Here is a 22831-nt window from a genome sequence, read left to right on the forward strand (position 1 = left end):
AGATGGAGGGCCCTCTCTGTGTTGAAGGCGATTCAAAAGTTGTTATCAATTGGTGTATGAATTCTTCGAAACCTCCTTGGCGGCATTGGGAATTATTTGAGCATATTTGTACTTTAGTTACCCAACTGCATTGTAAACGGAATTATATTCCTAGATCTGCTAATCATTTAGCATATAATCAGGCTAAACCAGGCATTTCCTTCCAACAACTTGTTGTGGAGGAAGGCCTTCTTAGCTAGGTATGTATACTTTCCTCATCTTGCAATATATATTCACACCTTATTTCAAAAAAAAAAAAAAAAAACTTTGACATTGCAAGCATAAGTTATAAACTCCAACTTGAAGGGGAGTGTTGAAGAATAGGTATAGAAGAGTCTTACATGACTTTTCCCAGTAAGAAGTCTCACATAGCAACAGTTCATATGGTGGAGTTTTATAGGAGTCTCACAAGAGGAAGTCTGATAAAAGTGACTTAGTTAAAAGGTGTTTTAGTTGCTTTAATCCTCTATTTATGTTCAGTTGTTTAATTATTCTAGGACTTGCCTTTAAGAGTTAGACTTTGGTTTTAATTGGGACACGGGAAGTTTATTTACAATTTGATTCTACTTATTTCCTCTACTATAAATAGAGGTTCATTGTACTCAATTATAATCAAGTCAAAGAATTGTTTTTATTTTCCAGAAATTCAACAAGTTCAATGATTGATTAGCAAGTTGTAGTATGGAAAATCAACAACATAGAAGTTATTAAGTGTTCAAAAATTTACAATCCAACAAGTTGATTTAGTAGCTTTTGATGAGAGTTCATTCGTACAAAGAGCCACCAGAGTTTCCCATATTAGTGAGTTTATATATGCCTATAAAAAGCCTCATATGTGATAAGGAAAACATTTTTTCTTTACTGAATAAAGTTTTTGGTTTAAATTCCTCTTAAATAAAGCCACTTTTCCCTTTCTCCCTATTTGCTAGTTTTCTTAACCATTGCAGAAATTCTACTTTTTGCCTTTACCTGTCAAACTTGAGTTCAGATAGAATTGTTTTAGTTGTTAACTTAACTCTAAGCTACCCACGTTGTAGAGGAAGCATTTAACTTCATTATTCCTTTAATTCAAATGACCCTGCTGTGTCCATGGGCATGCATCAGTCATATAAGTCCAAAGACCCTCTTGGTTTTCCTACCATACAATAGAAAACAGAAAACAAAAATTATGTGTATACCGCTCCATGTGCTGCCTGCTGCTGACAAGAATCAGAAGTGACAACCCAAACTTTTGGGCAACCATCTTCTTTCAAAGCTACAACCTGCAAATTCACTATAATTTTATGAGACCTTAGTTTACACTGATCTAAAATGTTTCAAATAATGGACTATTGTGACACACTCAAGATAAGAAATAAAGTTGCTGCAGACTTGGGGAGGCAGGAGTTAGGATCGAACCGCAACCCACTACCCCTTTATATTAACTTTATTTTTTTGCAAAAAGTGAGATTTGATTAAAGAGGGAAACAATATACGAAAATCCTAGTGAAGCGAGTCACAAGTACCAAAAATGAACAAAGCAACATACACCACGTGGGGATCTACTACACTCCCACTTTTTTTTTTTTTTTTTTGAGAAAATGATGCATATAATAACAAAGTAGACGAATCTAGAACAAAATCAGCAGAACAAACCCCTAACAACATGGGATTGGAGGGTTGCTCCCTGTATGGCAAGCACATCAGTAGCTGAATTGGTGGATCTCGGAATGTGAGACTAAATACAAGAAAAGTGGGAAGCAATATCCAAAATCTCTAGGAAGACATCCCGGTGGCACCACGAGGGGGCGGGGGGGGGGGGGGGGGGGGGGGGGGGGGGGGGGGGATAACCACCTTAGAATCTCCTTCAATATGCAAAGGGCCACCACAATTGTCCCTTAAAATACGAAGCCCGTTGAGGAGACCATGCAGCTCAGCCGTCGTTGAGTCAGAAATTCCCAAGGGGCCCGCATAGGAGAAACACTGATAGGGAGAAATTAGGAATGACCGCAATACAAGACTTGAAGAGCATGAGTCTCCCTGCCTTGCTGAGAAGACGACCCTTCCAAGTGGCTAGCCGCAATTCCAACTTCTCACCCAAAGGATTCCAAAGATTTTTGGAAAGCCGCCCAGTGAATAAGGGGAGCCCAAGATAAGTGGTAGGAACTAAAGATATCGAACATCCCAACTCACTAGATATAACTAAGAGACTCTCAGAATCAATAGTAGTCTTCCACCAATTAACCCTTTGTCCCAAAGCCAGCTCAAATAAACCAAACACCGACTTGATCCTTTTGATCCCATCAAGAGTACCAACCCCAAAAATAATAGTATTGTCCGCATATTGCAAAATAGGGACATCAAAAGCCGAGTGTTGACTAATCAGAGGTAGCTATCTACAATCTTTAGCTGAATAAATCATGGAAGAGAGAAATTCAGCCACGATGTTGAACAAAAGCGGGGAGAGGGGGTCACCTTGCCTAATACCTCTTGAGCCTTTCAAGAAACCACAGACAGATCCATTGAAAATAAGAGAGTATGAAGCTGAGGAAACACGGCTCTTGATCCAGAATCTCCATCTATCCCCAAAGCCCATACAACCCAGCAAATCATCTAAGAGGGACCAATTAACCCTGTCAAAGGCTTTTTCTAAATCCAACTTGAGACCAAAGCGAGCATCTTTGAGTAGTTGAAATAACCAAAGATCTCATGAGCTGCCATGGTGGAGTCAAGGACATTTCTTCCTTTTAGAAAAGCAGTCTGGCCATGATGGATCACCATAGGAAGGATCGCCTTTAGCCGGTAAGCAAGCAGTCTTGCAATGATCTTGTAGGAAGTGGAGATTAGACAGGTAGGTCGAAAATCACTAAGTTTCTCAACAATGGTCTTTCTAGGGACCAAGGCGATGAAGGAGGCACCAAAACTGCAATAGGTAATACCCCAGGAGTAGAATCCTCTAACCATGGCACACACATCCTCTTTAATAATCAGCCAAGCACGAGAGTAGAAGTCACCATTGAAACCATTGGGCCTTGGAGCTTTATCATAAGCCATACCCAGAACAGCCCTTTCAATCTCCATGTAAGAGAAAGGGATCTCCAAACAAGTTGTCGTTGTAGGAGAGATATTGGAAAATTGAAGTTGTTGAATTTTTGGCTTGATTGTAAATTCTTCAATGTAAAGGTCTAAGAAAAACTTGAGAAACTCATAAGTTTTTTTTTTTAAATGAGAGAAACTCATTAGTAATGGAGGTCTTATCCGAAGTTACCTCATTATTGATACATAAGGAGGTAATTCAGTTAGATCTCCTTCTCGTCGATGTGATGACATGAAAGAATTTGGTATTCGAATCCCCATCCATCAACCATTTGAACTCAGAATCAGAGAGATACCTTTGCTCTTCCAATGAATCCAGGTCAGCAATCCAAGCTATAAGGGAGGTCTTCTCAGCATCCAGTAGGAGACGACGACAAGAGGACCATTCCTTAAGTTTTCCTTTCAGGAGTTTCAACTTGAAGGGCGGGAACCACTCATTCCTGCCTTGAGGATGCAAATTGGACCACCAGTCCTTCAACACAGTGACAAAATTCAGCTCCATCAACCATGCATTTTCAAATCAAAAGGGCGCGGACCCCATTTGCCAAAGGAGGGTGAAAGAAGAATGGGCCAATGATCTGACCCTGCCCAATTGAGACCTCCCATCACATTATCATACATACAGAGCCAATCCGGAGATGTGAGAAAACGGTCAAGTTTGGACATAATTGGGTGTTGTTGCCCATTGGACCACGTGAAAGATTTCCTAAAGAGGGGAATCTCTTCCAATTCACAAGCCCAATAAATTTAGGGAAGCCCCGCATGGTTGATGAGATGGAGGTAGCAGGCGGCATCTTCTTGTTGCAATACTGAACAACGTTTAAGTCCCCAGCAAAGAGCCAAGGATAAGGCCATAGATCATTAAGGTCAAGGACCTCCTCCCAAAAGCCACGTCTCTGACGATATCTAGAAGGGTCGTACATACCAGATAAGCACCAATCTCTTCCCAAAGACCGATCACAGAAGTGAACCCCAATAGAAAATCGCCCAGGCGAGATGTCCAGAGCATCAAATACAGAGCTATCCCAAATAATGAGGAGCCCTCCAGAGTGACCAATTGCATCAACAGCAGTCCAATTGAGAGAAGGATGGCTCCAAAGGTCTCTAACAAGAAGATCATCCAAGGCTTGACATTTTGTCTCTTGAAGGATCACAATTGAAGGCTTGAATTGCTTAAGGCAGCAACAAATGACGGCCCGTTTGGTAACAAACCCGACTCCTCTCCCCTTTCAATGAGACAATGATCATTTATTATTCTTTTTTGGTAGTCCCACAGATTTTTCATGTCCCGGTAGGTATCCATCGTATAAAATTCCCATCATCCTAGCCAAGTTCATCATTTGTTATCAGGTCTCATCGTCATAACGGTGACGTTTAGTTTGAAGCTCAGCAACCAATAGCTTGGACCTTTCGTCTGGAGAAGGGAAAGGAATTATGTTAGTTCTAGCGTCCCAAAACTCGGAAAATTACTTATCTCTTGTTGTGTTGGCCATATTATTTGGGCCTTAGGAAAATCTATCCCTATTGATATACTGATAGAAAATATTGTTGGCCAAGTTTCCTCGTGGATCCTCATGCATAAGGAATTTCAGAATCTTAACGGCTCCAACCTAAGAGGGAACTGGTTGCTGATAGCTGGCATGACTTATCCTTCCCATCCCCCGACTTTGGAAATTTGGTCCCCCCCTCCGATGGGCCTCTACAAATAAAATTTCGATGGTAATGCTTTTGGATGCCCTGGTCCTGCAGGCTTTGGTGGAGTTATCCATGATGGTAATGGTTGTCTACTTTTTACCTTCGTTGGGCCAATTGGAATCTCTGATTCGACCACTGTTGAGCTCTTAGGTTTGCTTAATGGGCTGCAGATTTTCAAACACCATCTTGTGGGGCCCCTCTGTATTGAAGGTGATTCTAAAATTGTCATTAACTGGTGTGCGAAGTCAACTCCTCCCCCCTGGCGGCACTGGGATATATTTTTTTATATATGTAATTTAATTTCTCTTGTGAACTATAATTGGAAGCAGATTCCTAGGCCAGCTAACCATTCAACTGACACTCAAGATAAATTAGGTGTTTCACTCCAACACCTTGTTGTGGAGGAAGGCTCTTTTTAGCTAGGTATTGTAATTTTCCTCTTTTAATAGTTTATACATCTTCATTAAAAAAAAAAAAGTTCCAACGTCCCCTTGCAAGCTAGTTGTAGCACTGGATTCACCATGTGTTGGGTGATCTGTTTTGACTTCTTCGACAGCATTGATATGTAGCAAGAATTGGGGGAGATGAGTTGGCAATGCGAAGTCCAGCACCCATAGTTTGTAGTTTTGATCTGGAGGGGAGAGAAGAGGGAAGCCTGCGAGAAGGGGGGGGGGAACCATATCGTGGGTGGAGCTATCAATGTTCTGGTTTAGAAGTAGATTTAAAGCATGATACGTATTAGTTTTGGGGGGAACCGTGGATAGGGTTTGCCACGTACTCAAGGAAGTTGAGTCTACACTTTGGGAAAGGTTAAAAAGGGGGTTGTCAACATGGCAGTTAAGTGGAGATTTATGTCAAGGTGTCAGGTTGAAATTTGGTGTTTGGACAATATTGGGTAATAAGGGGGTGCTGCCATCCAAGAACTTGGGATGGCTCCTCCCCACGACGAACTGCACAGCCTTTGACATTCTGATCCTCAAGTTTGCAAATGATACTGTTTATTTCGGGGTTGGTACTATGGATCAAATAAAAAAAACTGTGTGCTGTTTTGGGATTATTTGAATTGGTTTCTGGTCAGAACATAAACTGGAAGAAAACCACTCTTCTAGGCTACCACATCGATTCATTTGTGGTTCGGGGTATAGCTGACTAGTTGGGATGCTCCTTGGGAAATTTGTCAGTTACATATCTAGGGCTCCCACTTTTTGACTCTCAGCCTTCGGCGTCGCTCTAGTCCCCCCCTCATTGAGAAATTTTAGAAGAGAGTAGCTACTTGGAGGGGTAAGCTTCTATCTACAGCGGGGCGTCTCACTCTCCTCAAGTCTTGTTTGGCAAGGTTGCCAAACTATATGCTATCATTCATGCATTGTCCGGCTTCCGTTTGCTCCAAGATTGACGTCATCCGTCGGCGCTTTCTCTGGAGAGGATCATAAGACACTTTCAGATATCATTTGGTGAGTTCGAAGGATATTTGCATGCCCCATAATAGGGGAGGATTAGGCATCCGGCCTACGAAGGAAATGAACAAAGCCCTTATGCTCAAATGGATTTGGAATCTCAACATCAAGCATAACAGCCAATGGAGAGATATGGTCAAGTTCGACCATCAATTTTCGGGTGCCTGGTGGAGAGAAGGTGGAGTGTCTCACCTCCTATCCCCGATATGGAAATCAATTTATAAGCTCCTCCCAGTATACAAAGATGCATCTTCCTTTCACACGGGCAATAGAAGGACCCTCCTCTTCTGGTCGGATGAATGGTGCGGCCCCCACCCCCTCTCGAAGGACTTCTTGGGGCTCTCTAGGATGGCTAGGGACCTCTCTTGTTCAATGGCTGATTCTTGGAGGGATCCTTCGTGGAGTCTCCCGTTCCGTTGGAGACTAAATGATGAGGAAACTTCGGCTTTTTGCTCTCCTATCCAGACTCAGCAGTACTATTATCCGGGAGCATGCAATTGATAAACTGACTTGGAAGCCTAGCATTAATGGCCAATTCACTGTTGCTTCCGCCTACTCTTATCAGAAAGCAAGACAATAGTATGCATGAGCACAAGGCAAACCTGGCATGTAAGCTCTCAACGCCAAGTAAAATCAAATTTTTCGTGTGGTCGACCATCAGAGAACAGATCCTCACATCGGACAACCCTCATAGAAGAGGTTTCACCGGTCCTGATCATTCTTGTCCCCTTTGTGGTGTGTGCGATGAGACAGTTCAGCAAATTCTCTTACATCGAGGATTTTCTTGGCAAGATTGGGCTCCAAATGGGGCTACATAAGGACCTCTTCAGCACCTATGAGATGGTTATGGGGATCCGCCTTCCTCAATTGGGCAAGTTAATTCTTTTGGCATGTCCCATGGTGCCTATGGCTCGAGCGAAATAATCAGAGATTCAACTCCAAAGCTAGCACCCCAGACAATACAGCTTCACATGCTATGGGCCTTATCTCGAGCTGGTTACATACCAAGGAGTTTGCCGCTCTATTTCGGGAAAACTAGAGTTTGATCGTTCATATGACAGGCCCTTGCAAGACTCCAGTTATGGCCATCTGGGATCCTCCCCCTTGCAACTGCATCAAACTTAATTTTGATGGTAGTGTCATTGGCTGTCCTGGGCTGGCTAGAGCAGGTGGTATTTTCAGAGGTAGCAATGGAGACATTATTCTATCTTATGTTGGGTCGGTGGACATTGCTTATTCAAATACTGCTGAAGTAAGTGCTCTTCTATTCGGCCTCTGAATCTTCAAAGAATGTCTCCATGGCAAACTAACTATTGAAGGAAACTCAAAGATTGTCATCAATTGGTGTTCAAAAGATAGCTCCCCCCCTTGGCACCACTGGCCCATCACTGATTGTATTCCTGACATTGTTTCATCTATTCATTGTAATTAGAATCTCATTCCTAGATCGGCCAACTCTTTGGCTGATAAATTGGCAAAATTCAGAACTTCCCAGCAATCTCTCATTGTTTGGGAAGGCTTCCCCCCTTTGTAATCTTCTCGCTTGAGCTTTTGTCTTAATAAAATTCAGCACCATTTCAAAAAAAAAATTAAAAAAAAAATAAAAATGGGGGGGTGCTGCCATCTGGTTCGGTTGTTGGAGGTGGGAATTGAATGGTGGATTTCGTGGTGGTTTGGAGGATGGAAGTGGAGGGAAGTGTTGGTTCTGTGTGTTTAACACCAGGCGTGTGAAAGTTGGAGTGATGAAAGGTTCGGTAGACTGGTGTGACTAGTGAAGGTGGTGAAAACTATTGCGAAATGAAGACCAGCTAAAGGAGGTTTTTGCAGATTCGGAAAGTAGATCTTGGCCATGCCAAGGTTGTCTCTGCACTTAAATATCTTGCACTCCCTTTTATTTCTGTATCGGAAGACAGAGAGGGAGAAACTTATCATGCCCACACTACATTCCCTGAGCTTCTGCACCGAAGATAGATCTTTAGTGACATCGTTGAAATGTTGGAGAAAGATGTTTCCCGCCGATAAAGGGACCGAGATGAATGATCATTTTTCCTCATTCCTTACCGTGATGCGACTAAATCGACCGGTCCTATTTGAGAAATCCTGCAGCCACATTTCCGTGCTTCCGAAGGAAAACTGGTGGTTTGTGTCCAAATGTGAATCTTTTCCTCGAAGTTTTCGACTTCGAACAGTCGTCCAACCATTTCGATCAGTTTCCAATACTCCATGTCTTCCGTCTTCGTCATCCTGCTGAAGAGCCGAAGAATCCCTTCGCCCAAGCTTGGAAGAGATGAACCCATCTCCATCATCGGAGCAAAGGTGGGGTTCTTTCGCCGTCGTCATTGAGGTCCACCTAGGTTCTTTGCCTGGCCAGCGGCAGGAGCGCCGATCGCTCCCAGCATCGCACTCCATCTCCCCAGTAATAAAAGTGTTACTGCTCCAATTTTCCCTAAAGATAGTTGTAAGATTCTCACACTTCATAACCATAAGATCTTTAATTTCAAATCCAAACTCTTCAAGTATTGATTTTACCCACACAAGTTCACTGGTTGTGTATGTCATAGCTCTATATTCAGTCTCTACCCTAAATTGAGCCACCACATTTTTCTTCTTTCTTTACCAACACCAAATTACCTCCAACAAAAATATCTATCCAGCACTCAACTTGTCTAATTTTGATCCTAAACTATCACAATTTGAGTATCCCATAACATCCAATTTCCTATGAGGTTTATACAACAACCCTTTTCCAGGAGCCCCAGTTAAGTATCTCTAAAATCTCTATGTTGCCTCAGGATGAATTTTTGCATGTTCTCCAAAAATTGACTCACAACCCCTATTGCAAATGATATATTAGGTCTCATGATAGTGGCATAAATGAGTTTTCCAACTGATTACCTATATTAAGTTCTTTCTTTGAGCTTAGGACTCTCGTCATCATGAATATTCAGATTCACCTGCATAGGTGCCTCAGCAGACTTTCCACCGAACAAACCATGTCATAATCATGTACTTCCTCTAAAACAATAATAAACCAATAACGAGTCTAGCCACCCCCATACCAAGAAAGTGTATTAGCTGCCCGAAATCTTTTGTTTAGGAATGACTTTTGATATACTCTTTTAACTCTTCAATTGTTTTCTCATCATTTCCAAACAACATTATATCATCCACATAAACCACCAAACTCTACAACCCCTAACAACCGCTTCAGGACAAACATGGATTGCTAACAATGATTCCATTTGATATCAAAAGATGTCACCAACACTCTGCTGAACTTATCAAACCATACCCTTGGGCTTTGCTTCAACCCATAGATAGGCTTCTTCAATGTGCATACTTTCCCCGTCTCCTCTCTAAGAAATAAGCTAAGATGTTGCTCCATATAAACTTCTTCTTGTGAGATACTATATAAGAAAGCATTCATTCTTTATGTCCAACTTATAGTAGCCATCTCTTATTTACTGCAACTGATATCAACATCTGCATTGAGCAGAGTCTAACAATTGGAAAAAATGAATCAAATCCACACCAAACATTTGGGTGCACCCATTAGCCACCAAGCACACTTGAACATTTCTATTTTACCATCACCATGGTACTTGATCATACACACCCATCTACAACCAAGTCAAGCAGCTCTAGCTGTGGATCACAAAGGGTCCATGCTCCTCTTAAACCTAAGGCCATCATTTTCTCACCCATAGCATATTTCCAAAACATCCTGCACTAAATTGCCGATGGAAGAACATGACAAGGACATTATAAATGACTTGGATGTAGGAGATAGAAAATCAAACAAAACATACATAGAATTAAGATGCTAGATACATGAATGAGTACCTTTCCAAAAGGCTATGGGTAAGTCCACCTCATGAACTTCAGTTGCCTCAAGTAGAGAAGATGATGGAACAGTAGAAGAGGAAGCCTCGTATACCTATGGTGGCTTGTGTTGAGAGTTGTTATCCTATAAGTGATCTCCATTTTTCGTGTTGATAAACCCGTAGTGATTTATCAGAGTTGAGGATTCAATACCTAACCGAGTCACCCAAAGGAGGAGCCAATGACTCACTGAGTTAATTACTTTTACTTTCATATTTTATATTGCTTTTAAGTGTATTTTTCATTAAGTATTTAAGGCTACATGCCGCAGGGGCAGAATTGTAATTGATAAACCCTAAACTCTAATGGCGTCAAATCCTATTTAGAGGGTAAAGGAATAGAGAAAAGGCAAGTATTGATTTTTAGGTTAAACAGGGTTTAAGAGTTCTCCTTGACGAGCTCTAGGGTTTGGAGTTCTCCTTGACGAGCTCTAGGTCCAGGTTCCCTCTTGAATCTGAGTTTCTTCCTTCTCTTTGAATTCTGTTTTACCTTGCTCTTACCGAAACTGAGGGAATTTCTTACCCTTTTTCCGAGCTCAACCAGAGGCTTCAGTCTCTCATCCGTCCATAGCAGCAAGAGAGGGTCTCTCTCTCTCCTTCCGAGCAGAGATAGGGCTTTCCAGCCCCTATACTGAGAGCAACCAAAAATAGAGGTTCTTCAGCCTCTATTCCAGCGAGCAGCAAGGTTAGGGACCCCTAACCCCTCTCAGCCGTGAGCAGCAGCAAGAAGCAAAAAGGGTCCTAACCCCTCTCAGCAGTGAGCAGCAAGGGCCATCCCCTTCCTTTCTGAGAGCAGCAAAGGTTTCTCAACCCTTACCAAGAACAGCAGCCAAGCTGCAAAAAGGAGATTTTTTTTTCCTCCTTACCGAGAGCAGCATCTCTCTTACAGCGCTGGATTCACCAATCCCACGCCGAATTACTCGATCCATGGCTAGGGACCATAACAACGTGGTATCAGAGCAGGGTAACACGGTGGAGACCAGCACTAGTGATGTGGACATCAAGCCTGCACGAAATACTCATGAACCAAATAGTGTTCCAGTTGGTCCAGTGACGAGGGCACGAGCTAAAAGATTCAAAGAGATGCTGAATAACTTGGTCTAGAGAGTTATAAAACAAGAAGAGTGTGGTCACTACGGAAGGGGAACAAAGGCTGGTATCACTCATCAAAGTTGATCCGGAAGAAAGTCCAACAGCCATACACGTGCATGGAGGAAGTGCATGTGATTAGATGATCTCGTGGGACCCACGAGGATACCCACGAGTTGGCAATTCATCCTAGAAGGGCATGTGGTTAGAAGTTCTCGTGGAATCCACAAGGATATCCACAAATTGACAACTAAATCTTGGAAGATCATGTGGAATATATTAGGTTTCCTATTTACGTTAAGATACCTTATGTTTTCCTTTAATTCAATGTAATTAGGGTTTCAAAGTCCTCCATTATAAATAGGGGACTTGTACATGGATTGAAGAACCTTGGATTTGATTCATAATTGAGAGTTATTCTTCTTGAGTTCTTGAAGAACTTTTCGAACTTATCAAGGATTTCCTGTGGCGTTCACTCGACTTATCAAACGGATTCCCATCCCCGTTTGTGGCGTCTTCACTATACCAAGGTTCTTGCTTTGCTAAGGAAAGGGTCGTGGTTTCCATCCAAACTTGAAAGGTCTAGGGGACGATTACCAGATTTGGTATCGGGTTTCGTCACAGGTTGGCGTGGTTCGTATCAGTTGGTATCAGAGCTTTGGTTTATCAAGTTTGCCTATCCTTTTTGTTTCGCTATTCCTGTATAATTTTTTCGTCCTTGTCAAAGTCTTTCGTTTCTTTTGGTTTAGGTATTTCGGCAATCAAAAAAAAAAAAAATATTGGCCAGATTGTCATTCTCGTCGTAGAACGGCCTCAATGCCCCCACTAGATGCATCACACTCGACCTCAAATAAATCTTCAAAATTAGGAAGTTGTAGAACTGGTGCAGATGCAAGAGCTAATATGAGATCTGAGAAGGACTGTGTTGCTTGGTCATTCCAAGTAAAGGAATTTTTCTAGAGGAGGCTTGTCAATGGTGCTGCTAACGGCCCATAATTCTTGATAAATTTTCTGTAATATCCTGTTAATCCCAAAAACCCTCTCAAAGTAGAGGTATTCATAGGTTGCGGCCAATCGGCAATGGCTTGAATTTTTTCGGAATCAACCGTGCCCCATCATGGGAAATAATATGGCCGAGATAGGCCACATGTGAAGTTGCAAAAGAGCATTTAGACTTCTTTAAATATAGCTGATGTGCACGTAACAATTGAAATACCACTCTTAAATGCTCTAAATGCTGAGTTCCGGATTGGCTTTAAATGAGTATGTCATAAAAAAAAAAACAAGTACAAATTTGCATAGATAGTTGCAGAATACCTCGTTCATTAACGCCTGGAATGTGGATGGTGCGTTGGATAACCCATATGGCATGGCCACAAATTCAAAATGGCCGTGATGAATGCGGAAGGCAGTTTTCTCGATGTCGTCTGGATGCATACAAATCTGATGATATCCGGAGCGCAAGTCCAATTTGGTGAATATATATGACCCATGTAATTCATCTAGAAGCTCTTCCACCACAGGAATAGGGAACTTGTCTTTCACAGTTTGTGCATTCAAATCCCGATAATCGACACAAAATCGCCACGTACCATCATGTTTCTTAACGAGGACTGGTGAAGAAAATGGTGAACGGCTGCTGCGAATAAGGCCTTGCTGCAGCATGGTTTGGCATTGTCTTTCTATTTCATCTTTCTGGAGGTGTGGGTACCGATAAGGTTGAACAACCAACACATCTGAGCCCTGTTTTAAACATACGCGATGGTCACAGTGCCTCAAGGGAGACAGCCCTGAGGACTCTTGGAACAAGTCCGAGAATTCATCTAGGAGATGTTCTATAGTGCTGCCGGGATTGTCTGTGTGTGAACCGTATGAATGTGATGTGGCTTGTCCACTTAACGGCCCAGTAATAGTACTTGGCGTCCCCCCATTACAAAACTCATAGTTAAAGCAGTAAAGTCCCATAAAATAGGGCCTAAGGTTTGCAACCATTTAATACCCAATACCATATCGAACCTAGCTAAAGGTATGGCAAAAAAATCTGAATGAAAGAAAGTCGTGCCGATTGAGTAGTTTACTGCTTTGTTGATGCCATAGCTAGGAACTTTCTCTCCTTTGGCAACTGAAACTGTGGTTGTTGGGTGTGGAAGGATTTGTAGTTGAAGGTGTTGAGCAGCTATTAAACTGAGAAAATTAGGTGTACTTCCCGAATCGACAAGGCTGACAAGGTTTTGGTTCATTACCCGAGTTCTGACTTGCATAGTTTTGGCGGATGTCTGGCCAATAATAGCATGCAGAGAGATTTCTGGTGCATCTTCCTCAATAGGATCATCACATTGTTCTGGTTCTGTGATTTCATTGACTTCTAACCAGAACAACCGTTTACACTGATGGCCTGCCCTGAATGGTTCATCACAGTTGTAACATAAGTTCTTTGCCCTACGGTCAATCATCTCCAAACTAGTTAATTTTCGAATATACTAGGCGAGTGGGTTGTTGGGCCGTGTATCTGCTGCAAGAATAGTAATAGGATTATTTCTGGCATGTTGCCCTGCTGGGAAAGTTATCTGAGGGGTAGTGTTGTGCCTCCCTCGCCAACTATTGGAAGTGTTCCGATTCCCTTGCCAAGCTGTCCTTCTATTTTGAACTTTTTGTCGAGTTTCCAGTGCACGAGCTAGATTCATTGCTCGAGCCAAGTCAGCGGGTGTGTGGAGCTCCACCTCTAACCTTAATGACTTTAAGGCCTGCTGTAAATAAATTGACTTGCTGGTCTATGCGAACCATCCGACTGGCTCATGCCAATTTTTCTTGGAACTGTTTATGATATAGTTCCATTGGACCAGTTTGTCGTAACATCACCAAATCCCCCAAGGGGTGTGGGTTGGAGGACCGAATCGTATAGTGCATAATTCTTTAAACTCTTCCCACTCCAGCACCAATCCATCCAACTCTACTTGATGAAACCAAAGTTGTGCTTCATCGAGCATGTGGAAGGCGGCAAAGCCTACCTTATCAATTTCTGATGTTCTTTGATGGATAAAAAAAATTTCGCACATATGTAACCAAATCAAGGGGTCGTCTGACCCATTAAAACTAGGAAAATCCAATTTTGAATACCTGGGTACGGTGCCTCCTCCCTAGTTGAAATTTCCAGTCTAGGCAGGAAAGGCGGTGCGCCCTACAAACTGGTCTCCCCCTCTATTGTGTGAGTTGTCCTCTCCTCTTTGTTCAGGGGTTGAGTTCCTTCCAGCCGTCATATTTCCCGTCGTCCCAGAAAGTCTATCGATTTGGAGATTCATATTTAGAAGTAGTTCCAAATTCTCCATGATTAGAGCAAACTTTCTGTCATTTTTTGCCTGTGTCTGCTGCCCTCTGATCACCAATTCTTTTAACTCAGAGCTTTGGTTTATCAGGTTTGTCTATCCTTTTTGTTTCGTTATTCCTGTCTAATTTTTCCGTCCTTGTCATAGTCTTTCGTATCTTTTGGTTTTGGTATTTCGGCCATAAAAAAAAAAAAAAAAAAAAAAAAAAAAAAGCTAGATTGTTATTCTCGTCGTTCTTGATTCCTATTCTTTACTCGTCGTTCTTGATTTCTGTCATATTCTCGTTGTTCTTGATTTCTATCCTTTTCTCGGTAACAAGTGTTTTAGTCAATTATTTTTACGAACCCTAGAAACGTGAATTTAGGGTTCTAGTGTTTAAAAAAAAAAAGGATCTGAAAAAAAAAAACTACCAAAACTGCTCTTAAATTTTTTGTTCTAATCTTGTTTCTTATGTTCTAGAACCTCTTTTGCCAAAACCCCACGCTTGAGTGTAAAAAATCATCACATTCCGGGAATAAAATTTGATTTGTTTGGTCTGTTTTTTAGTGCTGATTCGTTTGGTTTGATTTCGTTCGGATTCGTTTGGTTTGTTTCCGTTCTGATTCGTTTGGTTTGCTGTCATTCTGATTCGTTTGGTTTGTTTCCGTTCTGATTCGTTTGGTTTGTTTTCGTTTTGATTCGCTGTTGGAATTCCTTATTCTTGTTTGATTAGTTTCAAAAGAACTCAAAGAAGAATACAAGTGGATTGGTAAGGGAGTGTAGTGAGGTACCTTTGTCTTTGTTTTGTTTCCTTTTTTTTTTTTGTGTGAGTCTAACGTTATTTGCAGAGTTCAAAATCATGTCGTATATTCAAGAGAAAAATACAAACGAAGAGAGCCCCTCGCCTACTCTTTCGAAGCTACAAATGCAAGCATTATTGGGGGAGATGAAACGGATGATGAGGGCAGAGATGGAAGAAATGCAGGGGAGGTTGGAAAGGTTAGAAGAGGGAACACAAAGGGTGTATGGGAGGTTGGAGAGAGTAGAAGAGGGGACACAAAGGGTGCAGTCTCTACTGGTTCCAAACACCTTAGTGAGGAACAAGCTGCCTTGAAGGGAAGTAGAGGATATGGGCGAATTTGAAGGTGACAATTTAGAAGAGTCTGACAAGATGTCAGTGGGCAGCCATAGGAGATATGGCCGGGATAGAGAAGCTAGGAACCGGGTAGATAGCAACTTGGGAAGTATCAAGCTGAAAATTCCTGCTTTCCAAGGAAAGAGTGATCCTGAAGCCTACCTCGAATGGGAAAAAAAGATGGAATTGGTGTTTGATTGTCACAATTACTCCGATTTGAAGAAGGTAAAACTCCCTGTCATTGAATTTACTGATTATGCTATTGTATGGTGGGATCAATTGTGCATCAATAGGAGACGGAATAGAGAACGTCTTATTGACAATTGGGATGAAATGAAGAAGGTGATGAGACGACGGTTTGTACCCAGTCATTACTATCGGGATCTCTACGTCAAGCTGCAAAGTCTCTATCAAGAGAACCGAAGCGTTGACGAGTATTATAAGGAGATGGAGATGGCAATGATTAGGGCTAATGTGGAGGAGGATCGGGAGGCGACAATGGCCATATTTTTAAAATGGGTTAAATCTGGAGATTGCTAATACAATTGAATTACACCATTATGTTGAATTGGAAGAGTTGGTGCATATGGCTATAAAAGTTGAGAGACAACTCAAGAGGGGTGCTATACGGCCACGAGCAGTTCCACAGAGTTCAAGTACAGCACCTTGGAGGTCAACCTACCCAAAGAAGGAAGAAACTTTATCCACCTTCAAGACCAAACCAGAGCCCAAGGCAGCCACCACTACCACAGCGTCTCAAGGTAAATCAGTCCCTCTTTCGACTCGTCCTAGTGATATTAAATGTTTTAAATGTTAAGGGAGGGGACACATAGCTAGTCAATGCCCGAACAAGCAAATTATGGTGATCCGGGAAAATGGTGAGATTCAGTCCGAAGACGAAGATGAGCTAGTTCACATGCCACCATTGGAGGACACTCCCATCGGAGATGAAGAGTTTGGGGCAGACCATGGCGAGATGCTTGCATTAGTTGCATGGCGAGCCTTAAACTTGCACGCTCAAGAAGAGAAAGAAGAAGTACAACGGGAGAACATCTTTCACACTCATTGTCACGTGAAAGACAAGGTATGCAGTGTTATTATCGATGGTGGTAGTTGTACTAACATTGCTAGTACTTCTATGGTTGAAAGGTTAGGGCTTACGACACTTAAGCACCCTTGTCCATACAAGTTTCAATGGTTGAATGATAGTGGTGAAATAAGGGTCATAAAGCAGATTATGGTACCATTTCGAATTGGTTAATATGACGATGAAGTATTGTGTGATGTCGTACCAATGCAAGCTGGACATCTACTTTTAGGAAGACCATGGCAATTTGACCGACGTGTGTAGCATGACGGCATCACCAACAAGTACTCATTCATGCACGATCAACGGACAATCACTTTAGTTCCGTTGACCCCAAAGCAAATCTATGATGATCAAGTGAGGTTGCAAAAATTGAGTGATCAAAAAAATTGAGAGAGATTTCTATGCAAAAATGAGTGAGGTTAAGCGAGCAATGATTTCAAAACGGCCGATGATTGTACTCAAGTACAAGGAGGCTCTTTTAAACACTAACCAACTTGACGATGTGCTGCCTAGTGTTGTTGTTTCTCTCTTGCAGGAGTTCGAGGTGTTGTTTCCCGAGGAGGTACCACATGGGTTACCACCTCTTCGAGGGATTGAACACCAAATTGATTTCGTTCCCAGTGCATCCATTCCAAACCGACCAGCATATAGGAGCAATATGGTGGAGACGAAAGAGCTTCAAAGGCAAATCGAAGAATTGATGGAGAAAGGGCACGTGAGAGAAAGCATGAGTCCTTGTGTAGTACCGGTGATTCAAGTGCCTAAGAAGGATGGAACATGGAGGATGTGTGTTGATTGTAGGGCCATTAACAACATCACGATAAAGTATCGAAATCCTATTCCTCTTTTAGATGATATGTTAGATGAGTTGCATGGTTCTTGTGTGTTTTCAAAAATAGATCTTAAGAGTGGGTATCGTCAAATACGAATGAAAGAAGGATATGAATGGAAGACAGCATTTAAAACTAAATATGGATTGTATGAGTGGTTAGTCATGCCATTTGGATTAACTAATGCACCTAGTACTTTCATGCACTTAATGAATCATGTTTTGCATGCTTTCATTGGTAAATTCGTTGTTGTTTATTTTGATGATATTGTCATTTATAGCAAAAATTTAGATCATGTTTCACATTTGCAATCTGTTTTGGAGGTGCTTAGAAAAGAGAAGTTATATGCTAACCTCAAAAATTGTACTTTCTGAACCGATAAGATTGTCTTCCTAGGGTTTGTTGTGAGTGATAAAGATATTGAGGTTGATGAAGAGAAGATCAAAGCCATCCAAGAATGGCCGACCCCCTCCAGTGTAGGTAATGTTCGAAGTTTTCATGGACTTGCTAGTTTTTACAAGAGGTTCGTGAAAGATTTTAGCACCATCGCTGCACCGCTTACCGAAGTTATCAAGAAGAATGTTGCGTTCAAATTGGGTGAAGAACAAGAGAAGGCGTTTCAGCTTCTTAAACATAAGCTTACTCATGCTCCTTGACTTGCTTTACCTAATCTTTCCCTAACATTTGAAATTGAATGTGATGCTTTTGGTGTAGGCATAGGAGTTGTGCTGATGCAGGAAGGAAGACCACTTGCATACTTTAGCGAGAAGTTAAGTGGGGCTGCACTTAACTACCTTGCTTATGACAAAGAGTTGTATGCCTTGATTCGCGCATTAGAGACATGGCAGCACTACTTGTGGCCAAAGGAGTTTGTGATTCGTACAGATCATGAATCCCTGAAATATCTGAAAGGTCAACACAAGCTGAACAAGAGACATGCTAGACAGATTGAGTTCATTGAAACTTTTCCTTATGTCATTCGGTATAAACAAGGTAAGGACAATATGGTTGTGGATGCACTGTCACGCTAGTATACCTTAATCTCTACTCTTGATGCTAAATTTCTTGGTTTTGAGCACATTAAGGAACTTTATCAAGATGACCACGTTTTTAGGGAAATTTATAGTGCTTGTGAAAATTCTGCAGAAGGTAAGTTCTATAGGCATGAAGGCTTCCTGTTTCGAGAGAATAAATTGTGTGTGCCTAATTGTTCAATGAGAGACTTGTTAGTTCGAGAATCCCATAGTGGGGGTTTAATGGGACACTTTAGAGTCACTAAGACTCTGGCTATTTTGCTGGAACACTTCTATTGACCACACATGAAACGGGATGTTGAGAGAATTTGTGGTAGATGTGTCACTTGTAGGCAAGCAAAATCGAGGGTTCAGCCAAATGGTCTTTATACCCCCCCCTCCCTATTCCCAGTTCGCCTTGGATTGATATTTCGATGGATTTTGTTTTGGGTCTACCTAGGAGTCAACGTCGGAGGGACTCCATCTTTGTGGTTGTAGATCGTTTTCTAAGATGGCTCATTTTATTCCTTGTCATAAGACTGATGATGATTCTCATGTTGCAGATTTTTTCTTTAGGAAGATTGTCAGGTTACATGGCATGCCTCGGACAATCGTGTTAGATCGGGATGCTAAGTTCTTGAGTTACTTTTGGAAGACTTTATGGGGAAAACTAGGAACAAAAATTCTATTTTCTACTACTGGTCACCCTCAAACTAATGGTCAAACAGAAGTAGTCAATAGGACTTTATCCACTTTGTTGAGGGCTGTCATTGGTAAGAACATGTGATTGCCATATGCACCAAATCTTTCAAATCCACATAATGGTATATCTCGATTGTGTTAGCAATCTCTCGGTTTAAACCATTCAAAAATCTGGCCATTCTCGCCTCTCGATCCTTCTTCACATTGGCTCTAATCATAGCCATCTCCATCTCTTTATAATAATCATAAACGCTTCGGATACCTTGATAGAGACCTTGCAGCTTGAGGTATCGTAGTTATTTTTTTCAGTCCCTACACCCGTAGTTTGCTTTTCGTTTTTTTCCTCTATACGTAGTTTTTTATATTGCCAATTATATATTGAAGGAAAGATATTTGAGTCTACTTACCAAAGAAAACCTATTTGTTCCAATCGGAGTTATCTACAGAGAGATATCGATATTTGAATGAGCGAAAATCAGATTGCAAAGAGGTTCGAGCAGCAGCAACAATCTTCAGATTCCGAGGTATTTTTTGCTATCAAGAACTAGACTTTATATGGAGAAATATATATCAAAAGAAATATCTGTAAGTCTATTCTTTTACCTATTCAACAAAGTTTTTATCTGAATTATCTACAAAGAGAAATCGATATTTGAAGTAGCAAAGGTCAGATTGAAAAAAAGGTTCGAGCGGCAGTAGAAAGCTTCAAATTCCGAGGTATTTTATGCTATCAATAAAGAGACTTTATATGGAGAATTATATATCAAAAGAAAGATAAGTAAGTTTATTTTATTACCTATTCAACCAATCCTCGGTATGATTTTTCTATAAGGAGATATTGATCTTTGAAGAGTCAATGGTCATTCTGGAAAAATAGGAGAAACAGTATTTAGTTTGGCCAAATGACAGAGACAGAGACAGAAATATATCAGATTATTTATCTCCTGAAAATTATATTTTATGATTAAGTTATACTTGGAGGAAAGATATTTAAGTCTAGGTTCAGACGAAGAAAATTTCATGTCAATCTGATCTATATTTAAAGAAATATTCGCATTGGAAGAATCAAAGGTCATTCTGGTATTTGGAATAGTTCTCTTTTCGATGCAGTCAACATCAGGCATGGAACTTACTCGGTGGGGATTCATTTTACAGATCGGTGTTCTAATTCTCAGTGGTGTCTCGCTGGAGTTTATGGCCCCAATCGATATCGCGAAAGGAGGAACTTCTGGGAGGAGCTTTCAAACCTTCATCTTTAGTGGCCTCTCCCATGGTGTTTTGTTGGAGACTTTAATGCAATTCGTTTCTGTGATGAGAAGGAACCTCCAGCTACGCACATCTCATCTTCAATGAGGGGTTTTGCTGATTTTATCGGTGGAAGTGAACTTGAAGAAATCACCCTCTCCGTTTCCTGGCATACTCAAATTGGCTCCATCTTTACGAAGATATTTTGGGGAAAGTCCTCAATCGGGTATGATCCGACCATTGGCCCATTCTATTATCCACCTCTTGTGGACGATGGGGTCCACCCCCATTCAGATTTGAAAACATTTGGCTCTCGGATCCTGACTTTGATGTGCTCTTGAAAGATTGGTGGTCAAATCTTCTAGATTGAGGTCGACCAGAGTGGTCTCTTCCGATAAAGCTCAAATCCCTCAAAAAGAAACTTAAGGATTGGTCCTTCCAACGTCGCAAATCTGCCAAAGAAAAAAAATCCTCTCTTCTCTCCCACATTGCTGAGCTGGACTCTTCGGAAGAACAAAGGTATTTGTCTCCATCTGAATTCTCTTCTTGCCTTTCTCTTCAAAGGGAGTTGCAAGCTCTCCTTGTTCAAGAAAGAATCAGTTGGAAACAAAGAGCCCGCTTTAAATGGTTAACGGAAGGAGATGCCAATACAAAGTTTTTTCACTCCCTCGCATCGACGAGGAGGAGATCCAACAGAATTACGTCCTTATGTATCAATAATGAGGTAACGTCGGATCGGACCCAAATTACAAATGAGTTGCTCAGTTTTTTCACATATCTATATACTGATGATGTTATTAACCGGCCCAAAGTCCAGCAGCTTCATTTCGGGCAGCTTCCAATCTCTGCCTCATCTATCCTTGAAGCCCTTTTCTCCCAAAAGGAAATTGAGAAGGCAGTCTTAGGCATGGCTCGTGTTCGGGCTCCAGGACCCGATGGTTTTAATGGTGAATTCTACCACCGTGCTTGGCCGATTATCAAGGGAGATATTTATAGAATGGTTGAAGGCTTCTTCATGACTGGCATCTCCTTCCTCAGCATGGGAGCTTCTTTTATCTCTCTAATCCCCAAGAAGAGAAATGTCGAGACCCCTGGTGACTTTCGTCCTATCAGCCTGATTTCAAGTTCATACAAGATCATTGCAAGACTCCTCGCAAACAAACTCAAAATAGTTCTCCCACTTGTTATTAGCCATGGCCAGAGTGCTTTCTTGAAGGGCAGAAACGTCTTGGACTCGGCTATGGCGGCGCACTAGTTGTTTGATAAATTTTCTCGCTCGAAGGATCCAATCTTTATCCTTAAGCTGGATTTAGAAAAGGCATTTGACCAGGTAAATTGGAGTCTACTGGATGACATTATGAGTAGGATGGACTTTGGAGATCGTTGGAGATATTGGATTAGGAGTTGTCTGTCCTCCGCCTCGTACTCTCTTATCTTAAATGGAACAATCTGTGGATGCTTCAAGGGATCTAGAGGATTGAGACAGGGTGACCCTCTTTCCCCTCTTCTTTTCAACATTGTGGCGGAATTTCTTTCTGTTATGCTAGTCTCGGCCAAAGAATGTGGATGGTTGCATCCAACCAGCAGCTCTTCGGCTTTCAATATTCCGGTGCTTCAATATGCGGATGACACTTTGATTTTTGGTACAGGAACGCTAGACAACATAAAAAAAGTAAAGGCAGCTTTGGGGCTCTTTGAAATCTACTCAGGTCAGAAAGTTAATTGAAGGAAAACTTCTTTGATTGGATTCAATATCAACCCAAACTCTCTCTCATAAATGGCAGAGGTGCTTGGGTGTGTAATCTCATCCACCCCTTGCACTTACCTTGGCCTCCCTCTGTTCACTGGTTGTATTTGCAAAGATCATTGGATTCTAGTCATAGAGAAGATGGAATTATGTCTTGCATCATGGAAGGGTCGTCTGATTAGCAAGGCAGGAAGGTTGACACTTTTGAAATCATGTATCGATGGCATCCCAAACTATTATCTCTCCTTCATGCCTTGCCCAGCTTCTATTTGTCAGCAGCTTGATAAAATGAAGAAACGTTTTCTTAGGAGAGGGAATAGCCCGGATTTCAAGTACCATTTGGTCAACTGGTAGGAAGTTTGCCTTCCAAAAAATTTTGGAGGTCTCGGAATTCGGGTCTCCAAAGACATGAACCAGGTTTTACTCCTTAAATGGATTTGGCGACTCAACTCATCAGCTCCAAACCTTTGAAAAAATATGGTGCTTTCAAAGCTCAGCATCTCCTCAAAATTGTGGACAAATGGGAGAAAC

The 22831-nt window shown here is 41.6% G+C and overlaps 1 protein-coding gene across 3 annotated transcripts in view; it reads right to left on the reverse strand.

Annotated features, from left to right (window-relative positions):
• The window catches only part of LOC137945931 (uncharacterized), an 80115-nt gene that overhangs the window by 20920 nt on the left and 36364 nt on the right, over positions 1-22831 (reverse strand). For 2 of the 3 annotated variants that reach the window (XM_068792035.1, XM_068792034.1), the window contains exon 7: positions 1218-1301. The exons of the other annotated variant lie outside the window; for it this stretch is intronic. In XM_068792035.1, coding sequence (XP_068648136.1) covers positions 1218-1301 — 84 coding nt within the window. The remainder of the gene's footprint in view (positions 1-1217; positions 1302-22831) is intronic. 3 annotated transcript variants of the gene reach the window in all.

Source organism: Aristolochia californica, unplaced genomic scaffold (assembly GCF_029961685.1).
Source record: "Aristolochia californica isolate CCGP_79_NKW_82.1479 unplaced genomic scaffold, dmAriCali1.0.hap1 SCAF_12, whole genome shotgun sequence".
NCBI lineage: Eukaryota > Viridiplantae > Streptophyta > Magnoliopsida > Piperales > Aristolochiaceae > Aristolochia > Aristolochia californica.